This window comes from Salmo trutta, chromosome 5, assembly GCF_901001165.1.
Source record: "Salmo trutta chromosome 5, fSalTru1.1, whole genome shotgun sequence".
In the NCBI taxonomy this organism is placed as follows: domain Eukaryota; kingdom Metazoa; phylum Chordata; class Actinopteri; order Salmoniformes; family Salmonidae; genus Salmo; species Salmo trutta.
Genome location: NC_042961.1, coordinates 42,242,486 through 42,270,052, shown reverse-complemented (window position 1 = coordinate 42,270,052; position 27,567 = coordinate 42,242,486). Strand labels below are relative to the sequence as shown.

The following is a 27,567-nucleotide window of genomic DNA, read 5'->3' as shown; positions in this document are numbered from 1 at the left end:
TTCGAGTCACACATTATAAACCCATTTTAAACCAGTCTTGTCAGGAAGTCGTGTCTTGTCAGTAAGAATAATATATCTCCGAGTGTAGTTTACCATAGCAGGCATTTCAATTACTGCAATCTTTGAAAATTAGAGGCTTGGTTATGGGACAGGTGGTGTTCTTGCCACAGCACGCAGCACTTGGAATGTTTACGCATGGTTACCAAGCTATGAGAGGAGGGATCCGACACCATCACCCGCCACCTCATCCAAAAAATGACTTTCCATTACATCAAAGCTCAGCACTTTCAAGATCTTGCATGTTTAATCGTGGGCGTCTCGTAAGGGAAATTAGTTGCAATTCGATGTTTTGTTCAGAATGATGGCCATAATCAAAAAGTAGGTCTAATGACGCATTTGATTTACTCAACAGAGTTTGCAGGGAACAGGCTCGCTCTTGCAGCATATCCCACGTTCTCCATGACCAAAAGCAGGCTGAGTTCTCTCGAATTAACAGATAAAACGTGACATTTATCTGACGGACCTGATTCAAGAAATTAACTTCAAATAATTTTGCGCACGATAACAGAGACGACATAACCCAAAATATTATGATGCTATACTTTGTGTTACTTTTCCTACCGTATGTCCTCAGTGCACGCACGGTAAGTGAAGCTGTTTCTTACAATTATAGCAGTTCTTCTAGAGCGCAACAAGTGAACGGTTTGCGTTTGGATAGGCATATTTTAGCGTGCATAATTTGCCAAAAAAGTTAACTTACCGTGCATTACTTTAATATTGTTTTCACTTTGGTTCCAGCGAATGGTACTCCCAAGATATGAAACGTTTAGCACAAGAAATGTGAACAGAGATAGTCATAAAGGTAATCATTACTATTAACATTAACAACATACATCACCTGTTTAATTGATTACAGTTTTGTGCGTAGTCTTCACTATCCTGTCTCAATGTTGTTTATAAAATGTTGAAATATGTTGTTTGTATAATAGGATTACATAACTGTACAATACAGCCCGTCAACCAATTTACCAGTCAAAAACTCAATGATAATGACCTCTTTAGTCGATGGAGTTAGAATCCAGAAGTATTCATCTTGTGTTGGCAAGGGTACACAATCTCTTTTCATAACAGAACAACGATTAGGGAATGATATAGTGCTGAGATCTATGCATCCCATCTACTTGGCCTCCCTAGTAACATAACTTGATTGTGTCCTGGCAGGAGCCACTGTCAAACTCAAAAGATGAATTGTCTATCATATGCTGTGATCCCAAGCCATGGGAGAACACCTGCTTTCTCATAGCATATTAAAAGTGGCCTCTATTCTGCCGCAAAGTGTTTTAGGGTTGACATTGTTTTTACTTTCAATATTGGTGTTGAACTGATTTTGTGCAGTAAACTTAATGAAATACAGATTTTTTCATTTTCTTGCGGAGAATGAGGAATTTATGACTAGAATATGTGTAAAATACAATATGTTCACTGATAACTATTTGTATCTACTCCTGTTTCTGTGGATCCAGTCCTTACAGTAGAGGGGAAAGAATGTAAATTCCCATTCCGTCATGGAGGAAGCATTCACCACCACTGTATCACCATCAGCTTCTCCAGCTCTTGGTGAGTCCAGTGTCATCCATTTAAAGTGTCTCTTAGTCACTCTAGTATCCAATGTTTTAGAGACACAAACAGCCACTTCATCCACACGCACATTCAGCAAAACATTGCCACACATTTCCATTACTCAAAGAGATACACTATATATACAAAAGTATGTGGACACCCTTTCAAATGTGTGGATTTTGGCTGTTTCAGGAGTATAAAATTGAGCACACCGCCATGCAATCTCCATAGACAAACATTGGCATTAGAATGGCCTTACAGAAGAGCTCAGTGACTTTCAACGTGGCACCGTCATAGGATGCCACCTTTCCAACAAGCCAGTTCGTCAAATTTCTGCCCTGCTAGACCTGCCCCGGTCAATTGTAAGGGCTGTTATTGTGAAGTGAAAACATTTAGGAGCAACAATGGCTCAGCCGCAAAGTAGTAGGCCACACAAGCTCACAGAATGGGACCACCGAATGCTGAAGCGCGTAGCGTGTAAAAATCATCTGTCGTTGGTTGCAACACTCATTACGGAGTTCCAAACTGCCTCTGGAAGCAACATCAGCTCAAGAACTGTTCGTCGGGAGCTTCATGAAATGGGTTTCAATGGCTGAGCAGCTGCACACAAGCCTAATATCACCATGCGCAATGCCAAGTAGTGTAAAGCTTGCCGCCATTGGACTCTGGAGCAGTAGAAACGCATTCTCTGGAGTGATGAATCACGCTTCACCATCTGGAAGTCCAACGGCCGAATCTGGGTTTGGCAGATGCCAGGAGAACGCTACTTGCCGAATGTATAGTGCCAACTGTAAAGTTTGGTGGAGGAGAAATAATGGTCTGGGGCTGTTTTTTATGGTTTGGGCTAGGCCCCTTAGTTACAGTGAAGGGAAATGTTAATGCTACAGCATACAATAACATTCTAGACGATTCTGTGCTTCCAACTTTGTGGGAACAGTCTGGGGAAGGCCCTTTCCTGTTTCAGCATGACAATGCCGCTGTGCACAAAGCAAGTTCCATACAGAAATGTTTTGTCGAGATCGGTGTAGAAGAACTAGACTGGCCTACACATAGTCCTGACCTCAACCCCATCAAACACCTTTGGGATGAATTGGAATGCAAACTGCGAGCCAGGCCTAATCGCCCGACATCAGTGCCCGACCTCACTAATGCTCTTGTGGCTGAATGGAAGCAAGTCCCCGCAGCAATGTTCCAACATCTAGTGGAAAGCCTTCCCAGAAGAGTGGATGCTATTATAGCAGCAAAGGGGGGACCAACTCCATATTAATGCCCATGATTTTAGAATGAGATGTTCGATGCGCAGGTGTCCACATAGTTTTGGTCATGTAGTGTACCTCACTCTTGTACACACAAAGGGGTTTCCCAGTCATAGATTAGTGAGGTGAGACACACACGTACACGAGAGCCATGTGAAAGCCATGCTGTGTCCACATCCCTAAGCATCTATCATGGTCTAAACACACCAGCACATTCATGAAGAGACCACGACAACGCCTCTTCCCCCTCAGGAGGCTGAAAAGATTTGCCATGTGCCCGCAGATCCTCAAAAGGTTCTACAGCTGCACCATTGAGAGCATCTTGACTGGCTGCATCACCGCTTGGTATGGCATCCGACCCGCAAGGCGCTACAGCGGGTAGTGCGTACGGCCCAGTATATCACTGGGGCCGAGCTCTCTGCCATCCAGGACCTCTGTACCAGGCGGTTTCAGAGGAACGCCCTAAAAATGGTCAAAGACTCCAGCCACCCAAGTCATGGACTGTTCTCTCTGCTATCGCACTGCAAGCGGTACAGATGCACCAAGTCTGGGACCAACAGGACCCTGAACAGCTTCTACCTCCAAGTCATAAGACTGCTATATAGTTAGTTAAATAGTTAACCAAATAGCTACCTGGACTATCTGCATTGACCCTTTTTGCACTAACTTCTTTGACTCATCACATATGCTGCTGTTACTGTTTATTATCTATCCTGTTGCCTAGTCAGTTTATTCCTAGTTATATGTACATATCTACCTCAATTACCTGGTACCCCCGCACATTGACTCAGTACTGGTGCCCCTTGTATATAGCCAAGTTATCGTTTCTCAATGTGTATCTATTATTACTTGTATTATTACGTGTTATTACTTTTCTATTACTTCTCTATGTCTTTTCTCTCTGCATTGTTGGGAAGGCCCATAAGTCAGCATTTCACTGTTAGTCCACACCTGTTCTTTACGAAGCATGTGACGAACACAACATGATTTGAAAACGTAACCACTAACAGACATTTCTAACCACTATCAGACATTCATTGAGACATGCATTTGCACCGTGACTGTCTCAAGACCCTATATTACTATAGTAAATATAAAGACTTAAACTTAATTATAGTCCTCGTTAATCCATGTGGAATTGCCCAAAAAAGTAATGAGGTGACTGTGTGCAAACTTCCACGACCTAATTGGGCTATCCTAAATGGCTTCATATGCCAACGCTAGTCGGCACTGCTAATTTATTCTCCAAAAACGGTCATAAATGCTAATGTCATGTTATAACATGTTTATGACACGGTTGCGCAGGTTTTATAACCTAGAATTGAGTTTATGGTTTAATGGTTTATAGTAATGACCGTCTCAAGTCTCAGAACTAACTATTTACTTTTCACAAATTGTGACAGAGCAAGATGCCTAACTGCCTTCTTGTTTTGATTAAACTCTTGTTTTGTGAAAACAACTAGACCACAGATCTGTGTCTCATAACCACAGAGCTGTTGGATAGGGAGTGCTATGATAAAGTCATCTGTGTGACTGCGCTGCAGCTGCAGAGTAAATCCACTCAGGCTATGACAGGGCTGGTGGGCGTCTGCAAGTATGAACAACTAGGATGTAATTCAATATGAATCATGGTCTTGCCCTCTCCCACTCAGTCCTCAAGTAACAGCAAGTGCCCAGTGCTGGCTCATCTTAAACTCTGAGGGATTTCGAGGGTGTGTGTGTGTGTATGTATGCGTGGTTGTGTAGGTGTGTGTATGTAAGTGTGTGTGTGTCCGCTTATTTACTCAGCCACTGGGATCCTAGCTTGAGAGTCACTTTGATCTCAATGTTTCTCCATTAGTTTCTCAAGGGATTTTGAAACCCAAGTCTTTTGGTTTGGTGTATTGGGTGTAGTTACTGCAGTTAGCGGGTGTGGATTGATGGGTGGGGGAATCAATAAAACCTCTAACCCATTTTGCTAATATAGCTTTGGTCCCAAAAGGATTAAAGTGCAGTGCTCCTCAACTATTATGAAAGACAGTTAATACATTTTATATCAGTTTCAAACCCACTTCTTGTACTTACTGGAGATATACAGGTTTTCGAGGAGGATCCTTATGGTTCTTAGTCAGGTGACTGATCGTGTTCAATGTGCTGTTGATTTGCTATCTGACTCCTTGATCTCAATGGCCAGGTTGAAACTGTTGCTTGTGCGCTACAGGAATGTTTTTATTTCCGCATCATAGGTGTTCTCTGACGCACAACTTTGATCGGGACTTTCTCTGGGGATACTGTGCACCTGGGAACACCCAACCCATTGGTGAGAGGTCATTCTTGTGGAATCTGTGGACAAGACTTCATGGTCTACAAAGTCTATGTTGTCTCTGTGTATCTATACGATCTTAAAGATACATTTCCTGCTATTTACAGTAGTGGCATGCATAAACATAATATTTTTGAATCACTAGCTAGGTTTCCATCCAATTGTCGACAGATTTCCATGCGAATATTCTAGAATCCGTGTTCCCACCAGTGGTATGTTTACACCAAACGGACTTGTTGCGGATAAAAAATCAGTGAGGGATGACGTAGTGCACACAATGTACTTTTTCACTTAAGTTTTCATGTGCCGAATAAAAATATAAAGTTCAATGTGTTTCCATCGCATTTTCATCTCTACCGATAGTTAAATAGCAAATGTGTCTACTCTGGTTTTCGCACTTGCGGTCTAGCCAACAGCTCACAGATACAGTCTAGTCTACATGATGAGATTATTATGGATAATTTTATTTGTCAAAACAGCAGTCAAGCATCGATCATCATGTCATCAGAATATGACCCCCCCGGATGGTTGAGGGGCAGCTCTCGGGGGAACTGTGGGGGGGATTTTAAAGGGCTGGTGGCCTGGCGGTTGGGAGCTAGGGCCGGTGGATAATAGGTCGCTGGTTCGAGTCCCCGCCTTTTTGACCTTGCGGGAGATCTGTTGACGTGCGATCGAGAAGGGTGTTGACCTTGTTTGCTGCGGTGGGCCGCTTAGATTACTGAATGTGGTGTAGATGTTGAGCAGCTTCACTGCAAGTAGATTGTATGTTTTAATATTCAATATATAAAAAAATTATACAAAATAAATACTCATCACTGTGCACTTTCACCACCCTGTGAAGTTCATCATAATTTATTTCAACTGTAGTTTAATAAACTGCATGGTTTCCACAGTCAAAATGGGAGGACCACACACCATATCATCGCGTGACAAATTTATATGATGGTTATTATATCATTATTTGCGCATAAAGGCATTTGCACCGCCATTTCCCGCATTATCAATTTTACCGAGACACAAAAAGATCCCACCATGTCGAACGAGCAAATTATCTGTTGCCATTTATAAAATGACACCACCATTTAAAAAAAATACGATTTGACTTTACCCGCATAAAAACTGCAGATGGAAACGTGGTTTCCTCATTTTCCTCCATTGCGTTCATCTACTACTTCTCCTTTTCAAACAGTGTTCAAATTAAACACACCAAAGTTGGCAAATACTTTATTCTTATGTTACTGAGGTAGCATGCTGTTTCTTTCTAATGTTTTCACTAATGTTCTCAGTTGTTGTGTTTTAGTGTTCGTCCACTCATCACGCAGATTCACAGACCCTTGTCAGGTGAATCCATGTAAAAATGGCGGCATCTGCACTCTGGTCCCCCACAGACGCTCCTTCGAGTGCTCCTGTCCAGAGAGCTTCACTGGGAGGCACTGTGATCAGAGTGAGTAACTTTCAGCATCATACTTTCTATATGGACTTGTGTTTCAAAGCAGTTTCAATTAAACTAAACCAATTCTACATTTTCGGTTAGTGTCAATTGTCAATGGGGTTTTATTTCTCAGCGCAGTATGACAGAGTGTGGGGATGGTAGAGAAACTGTCTTCCCTTTTGAGAAGCACCTTCAGTGCATTAACCCTTATCTTGCGCTTTACAATGCCCAACACTTACCACAAAACATGCCCCCCTAACTCCTCATTGACCTGTTCACTTCCTCCTCTTCTCACGTTTCACCCAGCTACCTTTGATCTCTCTATTCTCCCCTTTGTCAGGGAAGTGCTATGAAACCATACACCTGAGATATTACGACGTTGGAAAATCATGGGGAAGGATCTACCTCCGTAACGTGGAACGGTGCACATGTGTGGACGGGGAGATCTCCTGTGAGAGAGTCCGCTATACTGGTAAAAGACATTCTTACTTAGATCCTTTGTTAATTTAGCCACTCTGTGCTTTTTTGTTGTTGTTGAAAATGAGAGTGGAACCTTAGACTTGATGAGGTGCTGTCTCTTGGCTTGGAAATGGGTCCCTGTGTTGAGGGTCCCCTAAAACATTTGGAGTATGAGGGCTTCTCTAGTTGAAAATCTTCCCATCCCGACATTCCTCAATCTCCCATGCCTTTTGGATGATCAGATCTTTAGCCTCGGCTGTGTTGCCAGGCATCTCACTGTATTCTCAATGTCTTAATAGTTGGGGGTGGTTCGGGCGAGCCTACCAGGCCTTGAGAAACCCTCTGAGCTCCCACTCGCCTTTGAGATCCCTCAGAACGCGTGAGAGAAACCTCTCAGCCAAAAGATAAAGGTGCTTTCGTCTCTACGGTGACGTTTGATGGGTGTTGAAAAGACACTTTAGAGAGCACCTTGGACCAAACCTATTTTATTTTGTCATGGTATTAGGATTTTTATGAGGTTCTGCAAACAAATTTTATTTAGCGCTACCATTTCGTGCACACCACCATCCCAGCCTGTTATGTAAGCTATTCCCACACATACTGCCCCCACATGGCCACTCCAAGAACAACATGTCAAATCAGACAACTACTGTTCACCGGTGTCTGTGTTTGTGAATGCCTTTCTCCCATTCTACTTTTGCAACCATGAACCATAAGTGCTCGAACGTAGGTAGTCTAATGCTTCATGTGTGTTTTGATCAAAGATGCCACCTTAAAGCACTGATACAAGACCAGCTCCTGTGTTTATCATGCAGTGGCGGGAGGCAGGATAAGGGTGGTTGGAACTGATCCCAGTGCTGTGATTTGTCATAATGTATTATACCTGATGAAGTTTGTAACTGTCCTCAGTCTGCAGTGAGAACCCCTGTGAGAACGATGGTACATGCCGACTCATCACAGCCACCAGGGAGGAGGTGTGTGCCTGCAGGCCTGGCTACAGTGGACCCTACTGTAGCACTGGTGAGTACAACCGCTACATGCTAACACAGTCACTGTTCGATTTACATTGCTAGGTTAGCCTAGCTTAGCATAGCTTTAGTTTAGCTTTACTGGTCTTAGCCAGAGGTCATACACTGGGATAGAGAAGACATTTTATGATGTTTATTCTACTCTGTGACTACAAACATTTAGATAGTCCAATATAAATAAGGTAAACAGATAGACACGCACACACTCTCATAACACTTAAACACAGGAAACTGTGATATACATGGTATACTGTCTCATCCCCCACATCTCTTGTTGTTCAGCTCCGGAGGTGGAGTGCTATGACAACAAGGGCACAGACTACCGTGGTGTGGTGGGCACCACTGTCTCTGGTGCCCGCTTTCTGCCGTGGAGAGCGTCCCCCTCAGGGGCTTGGGAGAAATCTCCTACTGCAGGTGTGTGTCCAGCATTAGGTTGTCTTTCTTTCTTTATTTCTACGTCTTTATTGACAACCAATCTGGCAACCCAAAACAGAAGCTGAAGTCTCTGCTTCATGCCTGTCATGCCAGCACTATTGTAACGCTTGTCGTTAGAATGAGACCAAAGCGCAGCGTGGAAAGTGTTCATGATTTTTATTGATCAACGAAACACTCGAACAAAGTAACAAAACGAAAAGTGAACAGTTCTGTCAGGTAACAGATACTAAACAGAAAATTACTAACCACAAAACACAGGTGGGAAAAGGCTGCCTAAGTATGATTCCCAATCAGAGACAACGATAGACAGCTGCCTCTGATTGGGAACCATACTCGGCCAAAACAAAGAAATAGACAACATAGAATGCCCACCCCACATCACACCCTGACCTAACCAAATAGAGAAATAAAACGGCTCTCTAAGGTCAGGGCGTGACAACTACCTCACCACTATCATATACCTCCCTCAGTCTGTCTGGCCTTGATGGTAATATGGTCATTCACCTTCCCCTTTGTCTGGCCTTGGTGATATGTACATTCACCTTCCTCTTTGTCTGGCCTTGGTGATATGTACATTCACCTTCCTCTTTGTCTGGCCTTGGTGATATGGTCATTCACCTTCCCTTGTGTGTCTGGCCTTGATGCTGATATGGTCATTCACCTTCCCCTTTGTCTGGCCTTGGTGATATGGTCATTCACCTTCCTCTTTGTCTGGCCTTGGTGATATGGTCATTCACCTTCCCCTTTGTCTGGCCTTGATGCTGATATGGTAATTCTACCCGGTACAGACAGAAAAGGATCGGCCTCCCCTCTGACTCTGATTCCTCTTGAGGTTTCTTCCTTCTTGGGAATTTTTCCTTGGCACTGTGCTTCTGCTTGCTCTTTGGGAGTCCAGGCCAAGATACTGTTAAGTGTCATAACAGTAGTGTAAAATGTCAACTGTGTCCAGAAACCCAGATAGGGACAAGATGCCGTGGTGCTACACTCTCAGTGATGGAGCCATCTCCTGGGAGAACTATGACATTCCGCCTTGTGTCATAAGTTTATGTGAGTAGCATAAGTGCTCAGGGCTGTAGCCAGGGTCTGAATTTTAATGACGTCCAAGTTATTTGGACAACAACAAAAACCAAAAAAATGACCCCAGCCATTATCACATTGGCTGCTGTAGCTTCATTAATCTCAGTCGATCTACAAACACATAGCGGTCATAGCCTATTAGCTATACAGTTAGCCGCTACACGTTAACTCACATTAACTCAGCACTGAGATTTCAAAACGATCATTTAATACGTACAGATGGATCTGTCAGCAGAAAAAGCATTTTTATTAGCAAATGTTTAACAAATAAGTTTGCTTTACAGAACTTTTTTTTTATTGCTGTGCTATAGCAACATTTCTGCAATTCTACACATTTTGCCATGATTTATGTCATGTTAATATGATATTTGAAGGAGAGTGACTAACAAAATCAATGCAGGCCCCCTGGAGGTCAGGGCCCCTGGGCATGTGCCTGCGTGTTCAGTCGGTAATTCGGCCATGATTACTACAAGTTTAAATAGCTGGCTAGACTAATTTACCAATCTAAAAATGTTTTACTGACATGGGCTAATTGAGTGATTGTCAGTGAGTGACATAACAAGAGGAAAACTCCTGATGCACTACCAAATTTTGAAATTGCACCTTTTGTATTCTACTAATCTAATTCTCAACAGTAAATTGAGACCCCGACTGAGTTCCTTGAAAAATGGTGTCCTCATATGTAGCTATGGCCCTGTAAGTGCTAGAATGGGGCATCGCAAAAGCAGCGGGTTTTTTAGTTGCTATGCTGGAGGCTTAGTTCTTCCCAGCGTGAAAAGAGCCGCAAGCCACTTCATCAAATATTTTCAGGTGTGAGCCGCGTGTCCAAATCTTGAAAAAATAACTCTGGTCTTGTCACATCACAATGAATAACCTTGTTATAGGACTTCATTTAAAGGATCGATTGATTATACCTTTGTGGATAAAGCTTACTTTAAAAAAAATAGTGTTGAGTTAAATGTCTCTAATGAACCTGCTTCAAATTATAGAGCTCGACGAGTCTCGCTGATCCGTGAGGGGCTTTGTCTTTAATCACCGGTGAAATATGCATTTGGCAGTCTTCAATTTCTTCTCCCTTAAAACCTTTACTGTATTATTATGAGCGATGAAGAGTTTGACAGCATTTTGAATCCCACCAGCAGCTGCTTTTCATTTAAGTGGAATAGAACATCCTCTCTCTTTATATTCCCTCCAACAATGTTGTTCTCCGCTTTCACAGAACTATGACAACCCATGACACTACGCCTCCGTAACATTCAAAGCACTCTGCAAACTTAATTAAAACTCAGCACTTTTTTTTTAATAAAAAAATGTCTGCGTTAGTGATTAAAAAGAAGCTTCTTGGAATTGTACTGCACTTACCTTCCCCCGTGCCAGAAGAGAATGTTAACTTTACATAGGTACTGTCTCAATAGAAAGACAGAATAGTATCTTGACACCTGTAGTACTAATAATGTAATATGTAATGTAATACATGTACTGTTTAAGGAGTATAGGTTAGATGAGAGGATGTACGAGTCACTCAGAATCAACATGTCAAGTGTTGCCAAATGCTTCTGTAGTGACTGGGACAACTTGGCTCTGCTATATCGACGTCATGATGCCATGAGTATGCACCGAAAGCACATTCTTTCGGCCAACCGCGATTTCAACACTTTTGTTAATGTTAATTGTTGGGTGGCAAATTGTATGCAATTCGGAACTTCTGACAATGCGTTATTCTTTTTAGTACTTTCAATAAAACAGATCTATTTGTTGATTCTCTTTTCAGGGGAAAATTAGTCATTGGTAACGTCCAAAATGATAAGAAGAGGCAGCCTTGGATGTAGCAATTAACTGTGTTTAGCCCAGTTACTCCAATTGTGGGAGCATGCTGGTAGGTAGTAGTAGTAGTAGCACTAGAAGTAGTTGTAGTAGTACTAGTAGTAGTAGTAGCACTAGTAGTAGTAGTAGCACTACTAGTAGTAGTAGTCGTAGTAGTAGTAGCACTAGTAGTAGTAGTAGTCGTAGCAGTAGTAGCACTAATAGTAGAAGTGTCAGTAGGATTATTATTATTAGTATTAGCAGCAGTAGTAGTAGCAGTAGTAGCAGTAGTAGTAGTAGTAGCACTAGTAGTAGCTGTAGTAGCACTACTAGTAGAAGTGTCAGTAGGATTATTATTAGTAGTAGCAGTAGTAGTAGTAGACTACCAGCAGTAGTAGTTTAGTAGTACCAGCTTATTATCACGTTGACAATGAAGTCAATGCTCTTCAGTAAATGTGAACTGATTTGAACTGATTAGTAAGGAAGCCTTTGTAAACTTAAGTCTGCTTCCATATTCGTTTACACAGCTTCTTTGCGGAGAGTAGTACCATTGCCACAGCTGCCATCGCCACCTAAAGTCCTTCCTGATACCAACCAAATCAACCACACCAAGCCAGACAAGAAGCCTGTGTGCGGAAAGAGGAACAATAAGAGGATACCGGTGGCCAGGGGTCGTATCCTGGGTGGCAGCTCTGCCCTGCCCGGTACCCATCCCTGGATGGCAGCCCTCTACATAGGAGATGACGTCTTCTGTGCGGGTACCCTGGTCTCGTCCTGCTGGGTGGTCTCTGCTGCCCACTGCTTCTTCCGCAGGTACCGTAGAAATACAGGATATAGACACTACAGGTGAAGGATCTTAATTTTATCACTCTGTTGCAGGATAACTTTTCTGCAATGCAGGTCGTTTAAAACTTGTAGTTTATTTGAGGTTTGAAAAGACTTCTGAAGTTTGTATATTCCACTTACGAAAAATGTGCACTATATATACAATAGTTTGTGAACACCCCTTCAAATTAGTCTATTCTGCTATTTCCACCACACCCGTTGCTGACAGGTGTATAAAATCGAGCACACAGCCATGCAATCTCCATAGACAAACATTGACAGATGTCAGGAGAACGCTACCTGCCCGAATGCATTGTGCCAACTGTAAAGTTTGATGGAGGAGGAATAATGGTCTGGGGCTGTTTTTCATGGTTTGGGCTAGGCCCCTTAGTTCCAATGAAGGGAAATCTTAACACTGCATACAATGACATTCTATACAACTCTATGACTTCAACTTTGTGGATACAGTTTGTGGAAGGCCCTTTCCTGTTTCAGCATAACAATGGCCCCGTGCACAAAACGAGGTCCATACAGAAATGGTTTGTCAAGATCGGTGTGGAAGAACTTGACTGGCCTGCACAGAGCCCTGATCTCAACCCCATCGATCACCTTTGGGATGAATTGGATCGCAGGCTGCGAGCCATGCCTAATCACTCAACATCAGTGCCATACCTCACTAATGCTATTGTGACTGAATGGAAGTCCCCGCAGCAATGTTCCAACATCTAGTGGAAAGCCTTCCCAGAAGAGTGGAGGCTGTTATAGCTGCAAAAGGGGGACAAACTCCATATTAATGCCCATGATCTTGGAATGAGCAGGTGTCCACATACCTTTGGTCAATCCCTACATAAAATGTCCATGAACTGTAATCCACATAATACCAACTGTGGCTCAGTTGGTAGAGCATGGTGTTTGCAATGCCTGGGTTGTGGGTTCGATTCCTTCGGGGGACCAGTACAGAAAAGAAATGTATGAAATGTATGCATTCATTTTTTTCACCTGTTTGTGTTATGCAACATTGAGCCTATTTGACCGTAGAAATAGAGCATATAGAGTAGGCAGTTGTACACTACATTGGCATTTGCGTTTATTATTTTGTCACCTGTTTGTGTGGTATGGAACTATGAGTTAGTCCTATGTTCCTTGAGGGACCATACACATATATAGGCCTTGTAATAAAAAAATAATAATAAATGGTTTATTATTTTTTGGGTACTTTTTACACCTTTTTCGTGATTTCCAATTGGTAGTTACAGTCTTGTCCCATCGCTGCAACTTTGCCTCTCCCGTACCGAGTCGGGAGAGGCGAAGGTCGAGAGCCATGCGATGCACTGCCTCAGACCGCTGCGTCATTCGGGAGGCCCCTACATTTAGGCCTTGTTAAATAAAGAATGATTAATATCTTATGAGTTAGCATGGGGTGGCTGCCCAGTAGTTGCACAGGTACGTAAGGCAGTGGAGAGTAGGGTATTTAGTGTGATTACTTTCACATTCAACCTTTAAACTCACATTTTGGCACAGCACATCACAGACACTAGTGGTCAGTACAGAGATGATTTACATTCTGGACTTTGACCTCAACATTTCCCGTTTTATGAACACACTATATTTAGATGCAAATATTCAGTTTGAGGAAAAGCTTAAAACATTTAGTTTTCAAATGCCCTTTGTAGGCCAATAGGGGAGGGTTTTCGTGGTTACTATGGTCTTGGGTCTTTAGGTTTAAACTTTTCAGTTCAGGCACTGTATGTATCAAGCATCTCTGTAGGAGTTCTTAGGATCAGTTTCACCTTTTAGATTACAATGACAGAAATGACATGGACAGGGGGGGAACCTGGCCCTAGATCAGTACTCTTATTTTGAGATACCTGATACATAAAGCCCCAAGGGTATTAATATCATACAAAATAAGTGTCATTGTATTCAGTTTAATTCACGTGACATAATTATCCTACAATGTGCTACTAATGACAGAGAATGATGTGTCTGTCCTCAGTCCCCTTGTGTCAAAGATTCGTGTGATTCTGGGTCAGCATAAGTTCAACGTTACGACTCCCGACACCAAAACCTTTGGAGTGGAGAAGTACGTCTTTCCAGAGCGTTTCTCTGTTTTCAATCCAACTCTCCATGACATTGGTAAATATATTATTTCACGTTCCTATTCACTCACACTGACTATTAGCAAACACTCAAACACTCACACAAAGTTGACATTGTAGCACACGCTCGTACACTGACTCACACACATCATCCTAAAAGTACCACACTCGCCCACACACAGACTAACATAAACACTCAGACATGCCAGTCTGCCTGTCTGCAGAACACACTCTGTCTGCACTCACAGCTGTGCATCTTGGAACAGCTGGCTCCAATGTGAACACACACACACACTGACACACACATTTGAGTGTGACAGTCTCTGGGCATCTGCATCCATTCCGAGGGGACTCACACTTCTCTCTTTTTCTTCTCTTTTCTGAAAGCAAAACAGACATTATTCAATAGTGTAGCAATCGTTCTGTGATTTCATGATTCAACATTTCAATAACGATGACAGTACATCATACAGCGTTCTGTAACTTATTTGGATGTTTCACCCGATCAAGGGCGTAATCATTGGAAATGAAAAATGGTTCTTAATTTACCTACTTAAAGGTTAAATACAGGTTCAGTAAATAACAACTGCTGTTGACTCTTTGTCACATTTTCCTGTGTTATGATGAGAATGTTTCTATTCCAACAGTTCTTGTGAAACTGAAAAAACAAGATGGCCGCTGTGTGAAAAAGAGCCCGTTTATACGGCCAATCTGCCTGCCCGATAAAGACATGACCTTCCCGGACCAATACTGCTGTCAGATTACTGGCTGGGGCCACATGCATGAGAGTAAGAGTTGTGTCAAAAACTTTTTTTGCTTCATTGCTTCTGCTTCATTGTGTGTCTTTCACTCTAGTGTAGTGGTCAGATATGTCATTATGGTCTTGAATGTTTTCATATCACCTTCAAAACTACACTGTAACATCTCAAATAGGCATACAGTGGGGGAAAAAAGTATTTGATCCCCTGCTGATTTTGTATGTTTGCCGGTTGATAAAGAAAGGATCAGTCTATAATTTTAATGGCAGGCTTATTGGAACAGTGAGAGACAGAATAACAACAAAAATATCCAGAAAAACGCATGTCAAAAATGTTATAAATTGATTTGCATTTTAATGAGGGAAATAAGTATTTGACCCCGTCTCAATCAGAAAGATTTCTGGCTCCCAGGTGTCTTTTATACAGGTAACGATCTGAGATTGGGCGCACACTCTTAAAGGGAGTGCTCCTAACCGTAGCTTGTTACCTGTAAAAAAGACATGTCCACAGAAGCAATCAATCAATCAGATTCTAAACTCTCCACCATGGCCAAGACCAAAGAGCTCTCCAAGGATGTCAGGGACAAGATTGTAGACCTACACAAGGCTGGAATGGGCTACAAGACCATCGCCAAGCTGCTTGGTGAGAAGGTGACAACATTTGGTGCGATTATTCGCAAATGGAAGAAACACAAAAGAACTGTCAATATCCCTCGGCCTGGGGCTCCATGCAAGATCTCACCTCGTGGGGTTGCAATGAAACCCCACCCCCCTAAAAGATTTAGATGCACTATTGTAAAGTGGTTGTTCCACTGGATATCATAAGGTGAATGCACCAATTTGTAAGTCGCTCTGGATAAGAGCGTCTGCTAAATGACTTAAATGTAAATGTAAATCATGAGAACGGTGAGGAATCAGCCCAGAATTACACGGGAGGATCTTGTCAATGATCTCAAGGCAGCTGGGACCATTGTCACCAAGAAAACAATTGGTAACACACTACACCGTGAAGGACTGAAATCCTGCAGCGCCTGCAAGAATACATATACATGCCCGTCTGAAGTTTGGTGAAAGTGTTGTGGTGAAAGTGTTGTGGTCAGATGATACCAAAATGGAGCTCTTTGGCATCAACTCAACTCGCCGTGTTTGGAGGAGGAGGAATGCTGCCTATGACCCCAAGAACACCATCTCCACTGTCAAACATGGAGGTGGAAACATTATGCTTTGGGGGTGTTTTTCTGCTAAGGGAACAGGACAACTTCACTGCATCGTTTGACGGGGCCATGTACTGTCAAATCTTGGGTGAGAACCTCCTTCACTCAGCCAGGGCATTGAAAATGGGTCGTGGATGAGTATTCCAGCATGACAATGACCCAAAACACACGGCCAAGGCAACAAAGGAGTGGCTCAAGAAGAAGCTCATTAAGGTCCTAGAGTGGCCTAGCCAGTGTCCAGACCTTAATCCCATAGAAAATCTGTGGAGGGAGCTGAAAGTTCGAGTTGCCAAACGTCAGCCTCGAAACCTTAATGACTTGGAGAAGATCTGCAAAGAGGAGTGGGACAAAATCCCTCCTGAGATGTGTGCAAACCTGGTGGCCAACTACAAGAAACGTCTGACCTCTGTGATTGCCAACAAGGGTTTTGCCACCAAGTACTAAGTCATGTTTTGCAGAGGGGTCAAATACTTATTTCCCTCATTAAAATGCAAATCATTTTATAACATTTTTGACATGCGTTTTTCTGGATCTTTTTGTTGTTATTCTGTCTCTCACTGTTCAAATAAACCTACCATTAAAATTATAGACTGATCATTTCTTTGTAAGTGGGCAAACGTACAAAATCAGCAGGGGATCAAATACTTTTTCCCCCCACTGTATATGCATCATATCCAATCATGTGCGCTCCCATATAGGCACGTCCTTCCTATTCATGTCTTTACATGAATGTCTCATGGATGACACTGTTTCCATATGACCAAATGCTTATAGTATATGACTCTATCCCTTTCATTACTGATTTGTTTGTCTTATTTTTCCAAAGAGGCAAATAAATACACCAACCTGCAGGAGGCCGGGGTGAGGATCGTCCCGTTTGAGCGGTGTATCCTGCCTGAAGTCTACGGCAACCATGTGACCTCCAACATGGTCTGTGCCGGGACCAACCGATGTGTGGATGCCTGCCAGGTAATGGTGCATAGATCTATGGCTCTCTGGACCCAAATTGGAATAGAATGATATAGATAATGTTTTCTTGTAGATTGTACAGCCAGCCATGAGATAATGATGTGTGATACAGGCTGAATCACATCCGGCCGTGATTGGGAGTCCCATAGGGCTGCACACAATTGGCCCAGCGTCGTCCGGGTTTGGCCGGGGTAGTCCGTCATTGTAAATAAGAATTTGTTCTTAACTGACTTGCCTAGTTAAATAAAAAATAAATAAAAAAATACTGTATAATATGGAGGAACCACTGGGCAAAGTTTACAGAACAAGCGGCTCTGCCTATACGCAGACAACGTGCTGCTCATAGGACCCCCGACCAATAGCATTTTTCCCTATGCTCATTAACTTTAATGCTGAAATTGTTCTCTCCACCGCCAAAATGACAAAATCTAGCTCACGGCCCCCAAAATGCTAGTGGCGCTTTTGGTTCACAGAACATGCATATGGAGGCTGCTGTAAGAATTGCATGGCCTTCAGTTGCTTTCTCTTTAATGAAAAGTTATGGTTAACGTCCCACCTTGTTTATGTGTTGTAATGACAAATATTGCGTTTAGGTAGGAATGGAATTGGTTTATATTGGTGTGTGTAATATAAAATTTCAAGGGGATGACTCATTGTTTGTTGTTTGTGTGTGTGTGTGTGTGTGTGTGTGTGTGTGTGTGTGTGTGTGTGTGTGTGTGTGTGTGTGTGTGTGTATGCGTGTGTGCCGCTCTGCGTATGTATTCTCCCAGGGTGACTCAGGAGGCCCCCTGGCTTGTGTGAAGGATGATGTCAGCTTCCTGTATGGAATTATCAGCTGGGGCGATGGCTGTGGAAAGACTGGGAAGCCTGGCGTCTACACCAAAGTCGTTAACTACGTGAACTGGATCAACACAATTATCAAGCGCAAGCCCAAGTCTAAATAAATGGACATTACAGCTGGTATTTTATATATGTACTATGTGTACATACTGTGGAAGAATAGTGATATTTACACAACTGTGAAATAAATATTATTTTGTGACTGAATAAACATTTTAAATGTTGTTAAACGTGTATGTCCACCTGTCTTGAAAAATCGGAATTTGATGAAGGGGTAACTGTACATTATTTCTGTCTTAGTGAACCACCCCCAGATGATAGCAATTTAATATTTTATTAATTGGAATTAATCTTAGAGTCAATTGCAAGCAGGTTTTATTATACTTATATTTCGATTAATATCACCTCTTGAAAAATCACCTGCTGAAAAATATCCAGGAAAATGTCTTAATTGGGTGTGTGCGGTTGTGTGCGTTGGTACCAGAGGGGGGTGCACGAAACGAGTGTGTGCCCCTCACCAGTAGTCTAAAGCTATTTTGAAAGTGACCCCTCATTCGGGCACGGGACAGCGACACTGCAGCTGTTTGGAACCATGACTGAAGATGACGGATTCGGTTGTCGTGGAAGGATATGTCAAATTCAGAGATGGAAAAAAGGTGTTTACAAAACGAAATCATTAATTGAATGAGCATGTGCTTCAAAGTTATTCGGCATTTTAACGCTTGCGTCTATTTTGTACCCTTATCTCTTTCAGTGGAAAACTAGGTGGGTCGTACTTCGCAAGCCATCGCCTGTAGCAGGTACGTCGCTCATTCTGTTCAACATTTCAAAGCGCGCAATAACACACGTTGTTGGAATAACAGCGCACAGCTTTACAATGTTTGTCTCTGTTAAATGTATGTGGTAATTTAAAACCATTTGATTTGGAAGTTTACTACTGTGATCTATTGCTACACTAGTAAATTGATAAATAATTTCTGTTTGTCATTTACTAAACATCCCAAATGAAAAGCAACTGGAAACGAAAACGAAGTTGCATTACTGCATGCCATGAAATGAAATATTTTCTCATGCATAGGCCACTGTGCTGATGATAGGTTCGAATTTCAGGTTGCTCATTCAGAACTTTGGCTATCCCGGTGGCCCCTGTATTAAAGTTAATGTGTTCTGGTAGGCTACCAGGGTACATTTAAAGAGGCTGCTGTTGCCTGTGATTATAACTGGTGTATAAAAACAAAGAGAGTCGCACACTCCATATGTATAAACTCCCAGTCATTTATTGGTTAAAACGCCAACGTTTCATGATCACTGTGCCATCTTCAGGGTATAACTGGTTTATACCCATGAATATCAGTCAATTAAGCTGTAAATACAATGTAGAAAATGTAGGCCTATAGTTAAATGTAAAATGTCTGTAGTTATAAAGAATTTAAACTATAGTCTTCTGATTGGAAGTGATTACCCTTACTATGTTATAATTATTGTGTTTATTTATTATATGTTCAGATATAATAGTAAATGCACTCTGGTGAAGTGTTGACTTTTCTTCAGTGCATGTTATTGTGATTGTGGGATACCACATGAATAGCCCACTATTCTCAAGTGGAAATCATTTGCACGCATTGAAGACTTGCAGGGCAGCGGGCGCCAACTCTTTCGCACCATTGACTGACATTTCATGCTTTTAAGTGGGGTAACTCACAAAGACATGGGCTTTCATGCTCTTCCACACTTTGATTATGCAACCGCAGTGGAAATAGATGGAGCAGCCATATTGTGTTACACTATAGCCTCCTTCTCTTTGCCTATCTGGGCTCTGCCCGCCCCTAGGTGTTTAATGGACCAGGCCGAGGTTGGATGCAACCATTCCTCGTCCCTTTCAAGTCCCTGTTATCTCAGCTGTCCACGGTCATGCGTGAGCTGTGTGTGTGTGTGAGTGTGTGTGTGTGTGTGTGTGTGTGTGCGCGCTTTGCGCCAGAGTGTGTGTGACAGAGATAATAAAAGGTCTTGTTTTGTCTGTTGACACTGTGATTGTACTTCGAAAGTACCAAAGAGAGGTGCGAGGAGGCCTCTGTCACCGACTACTGTCTATCTTCACCGTGCCTGTGCTGCCACAGTAAATGCCAAGCACTCAAGATATCTGTAGGCTACCCTCTGACTTTCATGCCGTGTCAAGGGGTACTGGTACTTACAGTAGGCCTGTTATCGTTTGATCACCTTGAGTGATGATGAGACTGGACTACTAGAGAACAATCAGCATGTTTTAAATGGCATAGGCCTATTATGGGATGTAGCCATGTCTTACAGGAGCCAGGTGCTGTCACCAGGCTGGCTGAAAGTGAAAAAGTTGCTTGTTGAGTGTAGCGTTCCGGGATATTATAGTGAAGTCAGAGTCCTTTTGATCTTTTAGAAGCAGGCTTGACGATATGGTCCATTTATTTCAGCCGTATTTCTTCCCTAGACAGCAGGGATCCACTGAAGTCGAGTGTAACAACTGGCATTTTCTAATGTTACTTTACTCTCTCTTTTCCTCCCCATCTCATCCTCTCACATCCGAACAGTCAGTACAGTACACTACACTTCAATTTAGTACAGTACAATACAATACAGGACGATATGATACAATACACGGTTGAACTTTTTAGCCTAACTGTTCAAGGAGTACCTGTTTTTTAAAAGCTCAAATTGATTCTCACTTCATCCTATTTCCTGGAATGTTTCTCAATACTATGGTAACTCAATGCATAACACACTTTCCTGGTTGTATTTAAGTTCCTGTCATACCTAGCCTCAACATTCACCAACAACTAGGACTGCTTTTAGACTGTGAGCTAGGTCCCTGGACACAGATTAAGACTAGTCCTGGACTAAAAAGCACTTTCATTGAAGATTTCCTTTGAACATGTTTTAAGTTGTAGCCTGTGTCCAGAAAACTGAACCTGTATGTTATAGACCATCAGTATTTTGTCAAATGTAAGGTTTTTGTTATGTTCTCTTTTCTCTCCCCATCTTCCTAGACTGTTTGGTACTTCTCGTCTACAAAGACAAGTCGGATAAAGCCCAGGGCCACCGGGAGAAGGGCAGCATCACCTTGGAGGACATCTGTGGACTGGAGACAGGTCTCTCCTATGAGGGGGTAAACTACACGCTGGCTATCCTCTGCCTGAGCCAGGTTGCTGTGCTGGGCTTCGACGGCAAGGAGGCTCTGCTGGCCTGGGATATCCGCATCCGCTACAGCCTCGGTGAAGGTGGGATACTTTCTTTTCTGAACTTTTGGGAGCATTCATTCATTTGGGATTTTGTTTTTGTACTAGATTTGTCTTCTTTTAATAGGTGTGCAAAACCATAGGTCTTTTCCACTTTGAAGTTTTAACTTCCAAAAGGTTTTTGGCTCAAAGTCTTAGGCTTTTGTGTTTCTGTGGTTGAATCAACATGGGGCCAAAACAAAGCCTGGGGCTAAGAAAGTGTTAATGCCACCAGGTAGGTAGTAGATCATATGTATTACTCTGTGAGGCGTTGCGTCAATTCAGCTTGGTATAACTTGAGCTGGCGCATCGGTATCTGCTACAGCATAGGCAACAGGTAGTCTGATGAGTAGGTCCTTGTTGACAGTGTTCTCCAATTACATGCTCTTCTGGGTGACCCATGTGTTGTGTAATATGGATATGTAACATGGGCATCAAACCAAATAATGTTACAGTGAGGTGTTTTAGATGTCGGTTTCATAACTGATTTAGTATGGAAACAAAGGGTATAACGGGTTGTATCGACTCATATCCCTGTCAGCACCTGGAAATACCTATTCATTTACATCTGCTTCGACCTTTCGATGCTCTGGTGTTGTTTTAAAAGTTTATTAATGCAATTCAGATTTTGTTGGAATCTCAATTACTCCACAGAGTCCAACTGATTTGTGTTGTGGAACAAATGAGTGTAAAAGAGGTCACAAATCACAGAGGTATTCATCTATTGTGTGGAGTATAATTGGAATGGTCAGGCGAACATATCACAGCTGTCCTGTGCTGTGTGTGTCTGTGTGTCCAAAGTTTATGCCAGTTTGTGTGTGCGTGTACAATGTGTGTCTGTTCCAATCCACTGTGTGTGTGTTCCACTGTGTGTGTGTGTGTGTGTGTGTGTGTGTGTACTGATTGTTGTGCTCTGGTCTGAAGTGTGGCCAGGCGCGTAGAAATGTCACCTGCCAGGCCGTGCCTGAGGTCTGCTGTGCGCCAGCGCATTTGTTGTGAGTTGTGTCACCTCATGAATCACTCTCAAACTGAGCGATGACGTGACGGGACTGGCCGTCATTTTTTCATCATCGAAGCCATCAATCTCTCACCTAACAGAGTTTACTCACTGGTATCAGTCATGTGTTTTAATGTAGTTCCTGTTTAGCATCGAGGAACTACAACCTTTACACATACTCATTCACTGTTTCTCACACACACACACACACACACGCGCACGCACGCACGCACGCACGCACCCACGCACGCACGCACGCGCACACACACACACACACACACACACACACACACACACACACACACACACACACACACACACACACCACTTAAAACAGATAGATAAATAGACACACAACACATGTTCCTACCCTGGCCAGGCCTGTCTTTCCTCTTATGTTGCTCATTAACGAAAATATTGAGTCTATTACATTGTTGTTAGTGACAGGCTCTGATTGATTACATTTGGGCTTCGGATCTGAGCTCTACTCTGTTCTTAATTCAAGCCTACTGATCTCACTCTCAATGCGCTCAACTGTTTCCCCTTCTTTTTATTTAGCAATTAAATCAAAGCCGTACTGGAGCAATAATGTTTGGAATTAAATAGTTTTCTCTATCCCTTTATAGTTATTGCCTACCATTAAAGCCGAGGGAGGCATAGGCTATAATGGGATACGTTTTTATGAAGTCAATGACCTAATTTGTTTTTATTGTCTTTTGTCTTTTGTTTAAGTGGTTTTCAACTTCTCTTCTTCTCTGTCTAGTCCACAGGTTTAGCGTTGGCATCTTACCAGGCACCAAGTTGGAGAGTGGGCCTGCGATCCTTCACTTGTGTAACAACCTGCTGGTTCTGGCCAGGGACATCCCCCCTGTTATCATCGGCCAGTGGAACCTCCCGGACCTGCGCAGATATGGGCCTGTACCAAATGGCTTCGTCTTTGAGGGGGGAACGCGCTGTGGCTACTGTGAGTTGACTGAAGTTGCTGTTGTTGTTGCGCTACGTCATTTTAACCATTGTGCTGTTCTGTTGTCTCACGGGGAAAAAGAATGGCATTGTCATTGGTGCTTTCCAGTTTGACATTTGGCTTCAGCATGTGGATCCTTTGAACCTAAACCCAATAAGATTAGACTTGGACTGTTTTCTAAGAACTGACACAAACATCTATGTCTATGTGATCTGATTAAGTACCATGGAAGTAGTAAATAGGATGTATCTGCTTGAGCGAGTCATAAGAATACTAATCCAATACAGTACATAACAGTATGTGACAAGAGAGAATGAGTCAAATGGCACTCTGGCATTTTATGTAGGTTATACTGTTATTATTTCCGATGACCTTTGGGTACTTTGAAAGGACAAAAGGCTTGATTTTATTGATCTAAGATGATGAGGGGATTTAATGACAGGAAAGTGGACAGTTACAGAAGTTCATTCAAACTACACGTTTGCTTTGTTTCACACCTCATTCACATGCACAGTATATTGACTTGTTCTTTCAGCCTGTTGTATCACACCACAAGTTTGTCTAACTGACATGTTTCTATGATTGATCTCCTCTTTGGGACTTTTTCATTGAGAGCATGAAAGACACGTTTGGCATTTCGGAGGATTTGCATTATTACACTTCCATGGGTTTTTACTCTTAGATTCCTCGACCCTGTTGGAACAGCGTGCCAGCTGGCATCATTCAGACAGGGAACATTAGTGTCGGAACTACGACTAGTGATTAGAGGGATGAACAGAGTTGCTGGGTGTTTCTTCATTTTTCAGACTCCAGTGTAGCTCTCCTTGGGGCCAACTCACATTAAATGTGCTCAATGGCGTTTGGCGAGACACAGAAACATACAAATGTATCTTTGTGTATATGAAGTATTGTGTATTGCATCTGCTTTGGTAAAAACATGAAATAAAAGACTTGGTGTCGTGGGCGATTTTGTTTCACAAAGCTTGCAGGCTTTGAATAGAAATCCAATGTCAGTTAGCCTTGGTCCAGCAAGACTTAATCTGTAAATATAAAAAAAAGTCAATGAGAAGTCATACTTGAGAAATCAGAGAGCACATTAAGTTCATTTCCATATCTGAAACATGTGTATGTGATTTGCGGTATGGTATTTTGCAGTTTACGTCCTGGAATAGACACAAAACCGTTAGAGAGGGAATGGACGCGTGTCAACACCTGGAGTAGACGCAGACAGGCACGCAAAGTACGCCACATAGCTGAAGACATCAGAGCAATATTAATACACACGATCCACTGGAAACACGAGACTCCAGTATGTGAACCGTGATTTATTTAGCTCCATTCAGTCTTCCACTAGAGGCACAACTTAATATCGTGAAGGTCACATCGGGGAGAGTTTTCCAATCCATGCGTCGTAAAAAAAGGAAAGCACATCCCTTTTTTAAAGACGGGAAAAATGTGTGTGTGTTTGTGTGTACATGGGATCTACAGTGCATTCAGAAAGTATTCAGACCCTTTCACTTTTTCCACATTTTGTTGCATTACAGCCTTATTCTAAAATAGATAAAATCGTTTTTTTACCCTCATCAATCTACACACAATACCCCATAATGACAAAGCAACACCAGGTTTTTAGAAATTTTTGCAAAAAACCCCCCGGAAATATGACATTTACATAATTATTCAGACCCTTCACTCAGTACTTTGTTGAAGCACCTTTGGCAGCGATTACAGCCTCGAGTCTCCTTGGGTATGATGCTACAAGCTTGGCACACCTGTATTTGGGGAGTTTCTCCCATTCTTCCCTGTAGATCCTCTCAAGCTCTGTCAGGTTGGATGGGGAGCGTCGCTGCACAGCTATTTTCTGGTCTCTCCAGAGATGTTCGATCAGGTTCAAGTCTGGGCTCTGGCTGGGCCACTCAAGGACATTCAGAGACTTGTCCCAAAGCCACTCCTGCGTTGACTTGGCTGTGTGCTTAGGGGCGTTGTCCTGTTGGAAGGTGAACCTTCGCCCCAGTCTGAGGTCTTGAATGCTCTGGAGCAGGTTTTCATCAAGGATCTCTCTGTACTTTGCTCCATTCATCTTTCCCTTGATTCTGACTAGTCTCCCAGTTCCTGTCGCTGAAAAACATCCCCACAGCATGATGCTGCCACTACCATGCTTCACCGTAGGGATGGTGCCAGGTTTCCACCAGACGTGACGCTTGGTATTCAGGCCAAAGAATCATGTTTCTCATGGTCTGAGAGTCTTTTAGGTGCCTTTTGGCAAACTCCAAGCGGGCTGTCATGTGCCTTTTACTGAGGATATGCTTCCGTCTGGCATCTCTACCATGAAGGCCTGATTGGTGGAGTGCTGCAGAGATGGTTGTCCTTCTAGAAGGTTCTCTCATCTCCACAGAGGAACTCTGGAGCTCTGTCAGAGTGACCCACGGTTTCTTGGTCACCTCCCTGACCAAGGCCCTTCTCTTCCGATTTCTCAGTTTGGCCGGGCGGCCAGCTCTAGGAAGAGTCTTGGTGATTCCAAACTTCTTCCATTTAAGAATGATGGAGACCACTGTGTTCTTGGGGACCTTCAATGCTGCAGAAATGTTTTGGTACCCTTCCCCAGATCTGTGCCTCGACACAATCCTGTCTCGGAGCTCTACGGACAATTCCTTCGCTGCAGAACTTATTTACACACCTGTCTAAAATCCTGTCCCCGCAGCGAATGGCGGTGCCTTGGTTTGGTCCTATGGTTCTGACTTTATTATGTAGAAGTGGAGAGGTCCATTACGTTAGGGTGGGAGTGGGGATGGTGTGATGTGTGCTGCTTAGCTTTGTTGAAACCTTTTCATGATGTCATTATTAAGGAAGTTAGTTATCTCACCTGTTGCTTGTTGTTGTTGTAGCCGGAGCCTTGAGTTGTCCTCAAAGCACCACTCATTCATTCAAAGCACTACTTTATGACAGATGACTTTTCACTCAAGTACGGAAATAAATCGATGCAGTAGTAGACATTGCATCTGTTGAACCCATTCATACTGTAAATGATACTCAAGTGAGATGATTAACTAGCCTTTTGAATTGGCTATTTTATTCAGAACAGGATGATATTCAGAACAGGAGATGTTGTAACCAGTGGAGGCTCTTCATTGGAGGAAAGGGAGGACCATCCTCCTCAGTGAATTTCATAAACATTTAAATAGTGAAACATTAAAAAAGTGATCCTTTTTGACAAAACTATACTAAATATATTCACGTCACCAAATAATTGATAATAAAACACTGTTTTCAATGGAGGTCTACAGTAGGCTCAACAGCATTCTTGGTGGGTAGCACCGTGATTTAGCCAGAGGACAGCTAGTTTCCATCCTCTTCTGGGTACATCGACTTCAATACAAAACCTAGGAGGCTCCCACCCCCTTCCAGCTAGCTAGTTGAGCCTACTCAAACACCCTGCTCAAACAGATAGGGATGCTATGTTACCTAGCTGACTATGGCTATTCAACTCCAGAACTCTTCCAAGTGAAGGTAAGCTTTTGGCTTTATTAATTTATTGCCACTGGGGCCGCCGGTGTAACTGCTAAACTGCATGCTAACTGTACACTGTACTGATTGTAGCGGATTTACTAAGGCGTTAGTTATAGTAGCTATGCTGTTGACTTGACGTTAGCTAATATGGTGACAACTTTCTAAGCTGTGTGTCCACAAGCAAAGGGAAAAAAGGTGTGAGAAGGAAAGCTTAAAGATCACAGGAGGTTGGTGTAACCTTAATTGGGGAGGACGGGCTCGTAATAATGACTGGAGCGTTATCAGTGGAATGTTATGAACTAAATCAAACACATTGTTTCTAGGTGTTTGATGCAATTCCATTCGCTCCATCCCAGACATCTTCCCCTCAGCAGCCTCCTGTGTCACGTATACCCCCCGAACCTGATGCTCATTCTGTTCCGGAGGTCTACCTCACCGGCTTTCTAGGCTTCACTGAACGGGATTCATTATCATCAACCCCAGACTGTCTTGTCTGATTATTCACACCTGGTTCCCATTTTCCCTGATTAGTATGTTATATATGCACCCTCTGTTCCCTCTGTCATTGTCGGTTATTGTTCCCATGTCCGTTGGTGGTGTGAGTGCCTATGCGTTGGTGCAGCTGTTATGCTGCGTGCTATATATATATATATATATATATATATATATATATATATATATAGTGTATTACGGGTATCGTCCCGTGGCGTTTAACAAGGTTTACCCTTGCTCTTTTGT

At 42.7% G+C, this 27,567-nt stretch overlaps 2 protein-coding genes across 4 annotated transcripts in view; both read left to right on the top strand.

Annotated features, from left to right (window-relative positions):
* The first annotated feature begins 208 nt into the window (after window positions 1–208).
* LOC115194196 (hepatocyte growth factor activator-like) lies at window positions 209–18,341 on the top strand. The gene is given in 15 exon segments (XM_029753662.1): window positions 209–644; window positions 799–862; window positions 1,524–1,617; window positions 5,102–5,175; window positions 6,479–6,622; window positions 6,951–7,082; window positions 7,979–8,089; window positions 8,380–8,475; window positions 8,478–8,511; window positions 9,482–9,579; window positions 11,940–12,225; window positions 14,234–14,373; window positions 14,984–15,124; window positions 17,134–17,276; window positions 18,047–18,341. Coding segments are annotated over 15 exon segments (1,785 nt in total). The 5' UTR covers window positions 209–590; the 3' UTR covers window positions 18,221–18,341.
* A 246-nt stretch (window positions 18,342–18,587) lies between these two features.
* Window positions 18,588–27,567, top strand: part of LOC115194195 (protein Dok-7) — a 50,302-nt gene continuing 41,322 nt past the window's right edge. For all 3 annotated transcript variants that reach the window (XM_029753661.1, XM_029753660.1, XM_029753659.1), the window contains exons 1-4: window positions 18,588–18,772; window positions 18,871–18,916; window positions 21,134–21,364; window positions 23,122–23,322. In XM_029753661.1, the coding sequence (XP_029609521.1) occupies window positions 18,719–18,772; window positions 18,871–18,916; window positions 21,134–21,364; window positions 23,122–23,322 (532 nt within the window). In that variant the 5' untranslated portion in view covers window positions 18,588–18,718. The remainder of the gene's footprint in view (window positions 18,773–18,870; window positions 18,917–21,133; window positions 21,365–23,121; window positions 23,323–27,567) is intronic.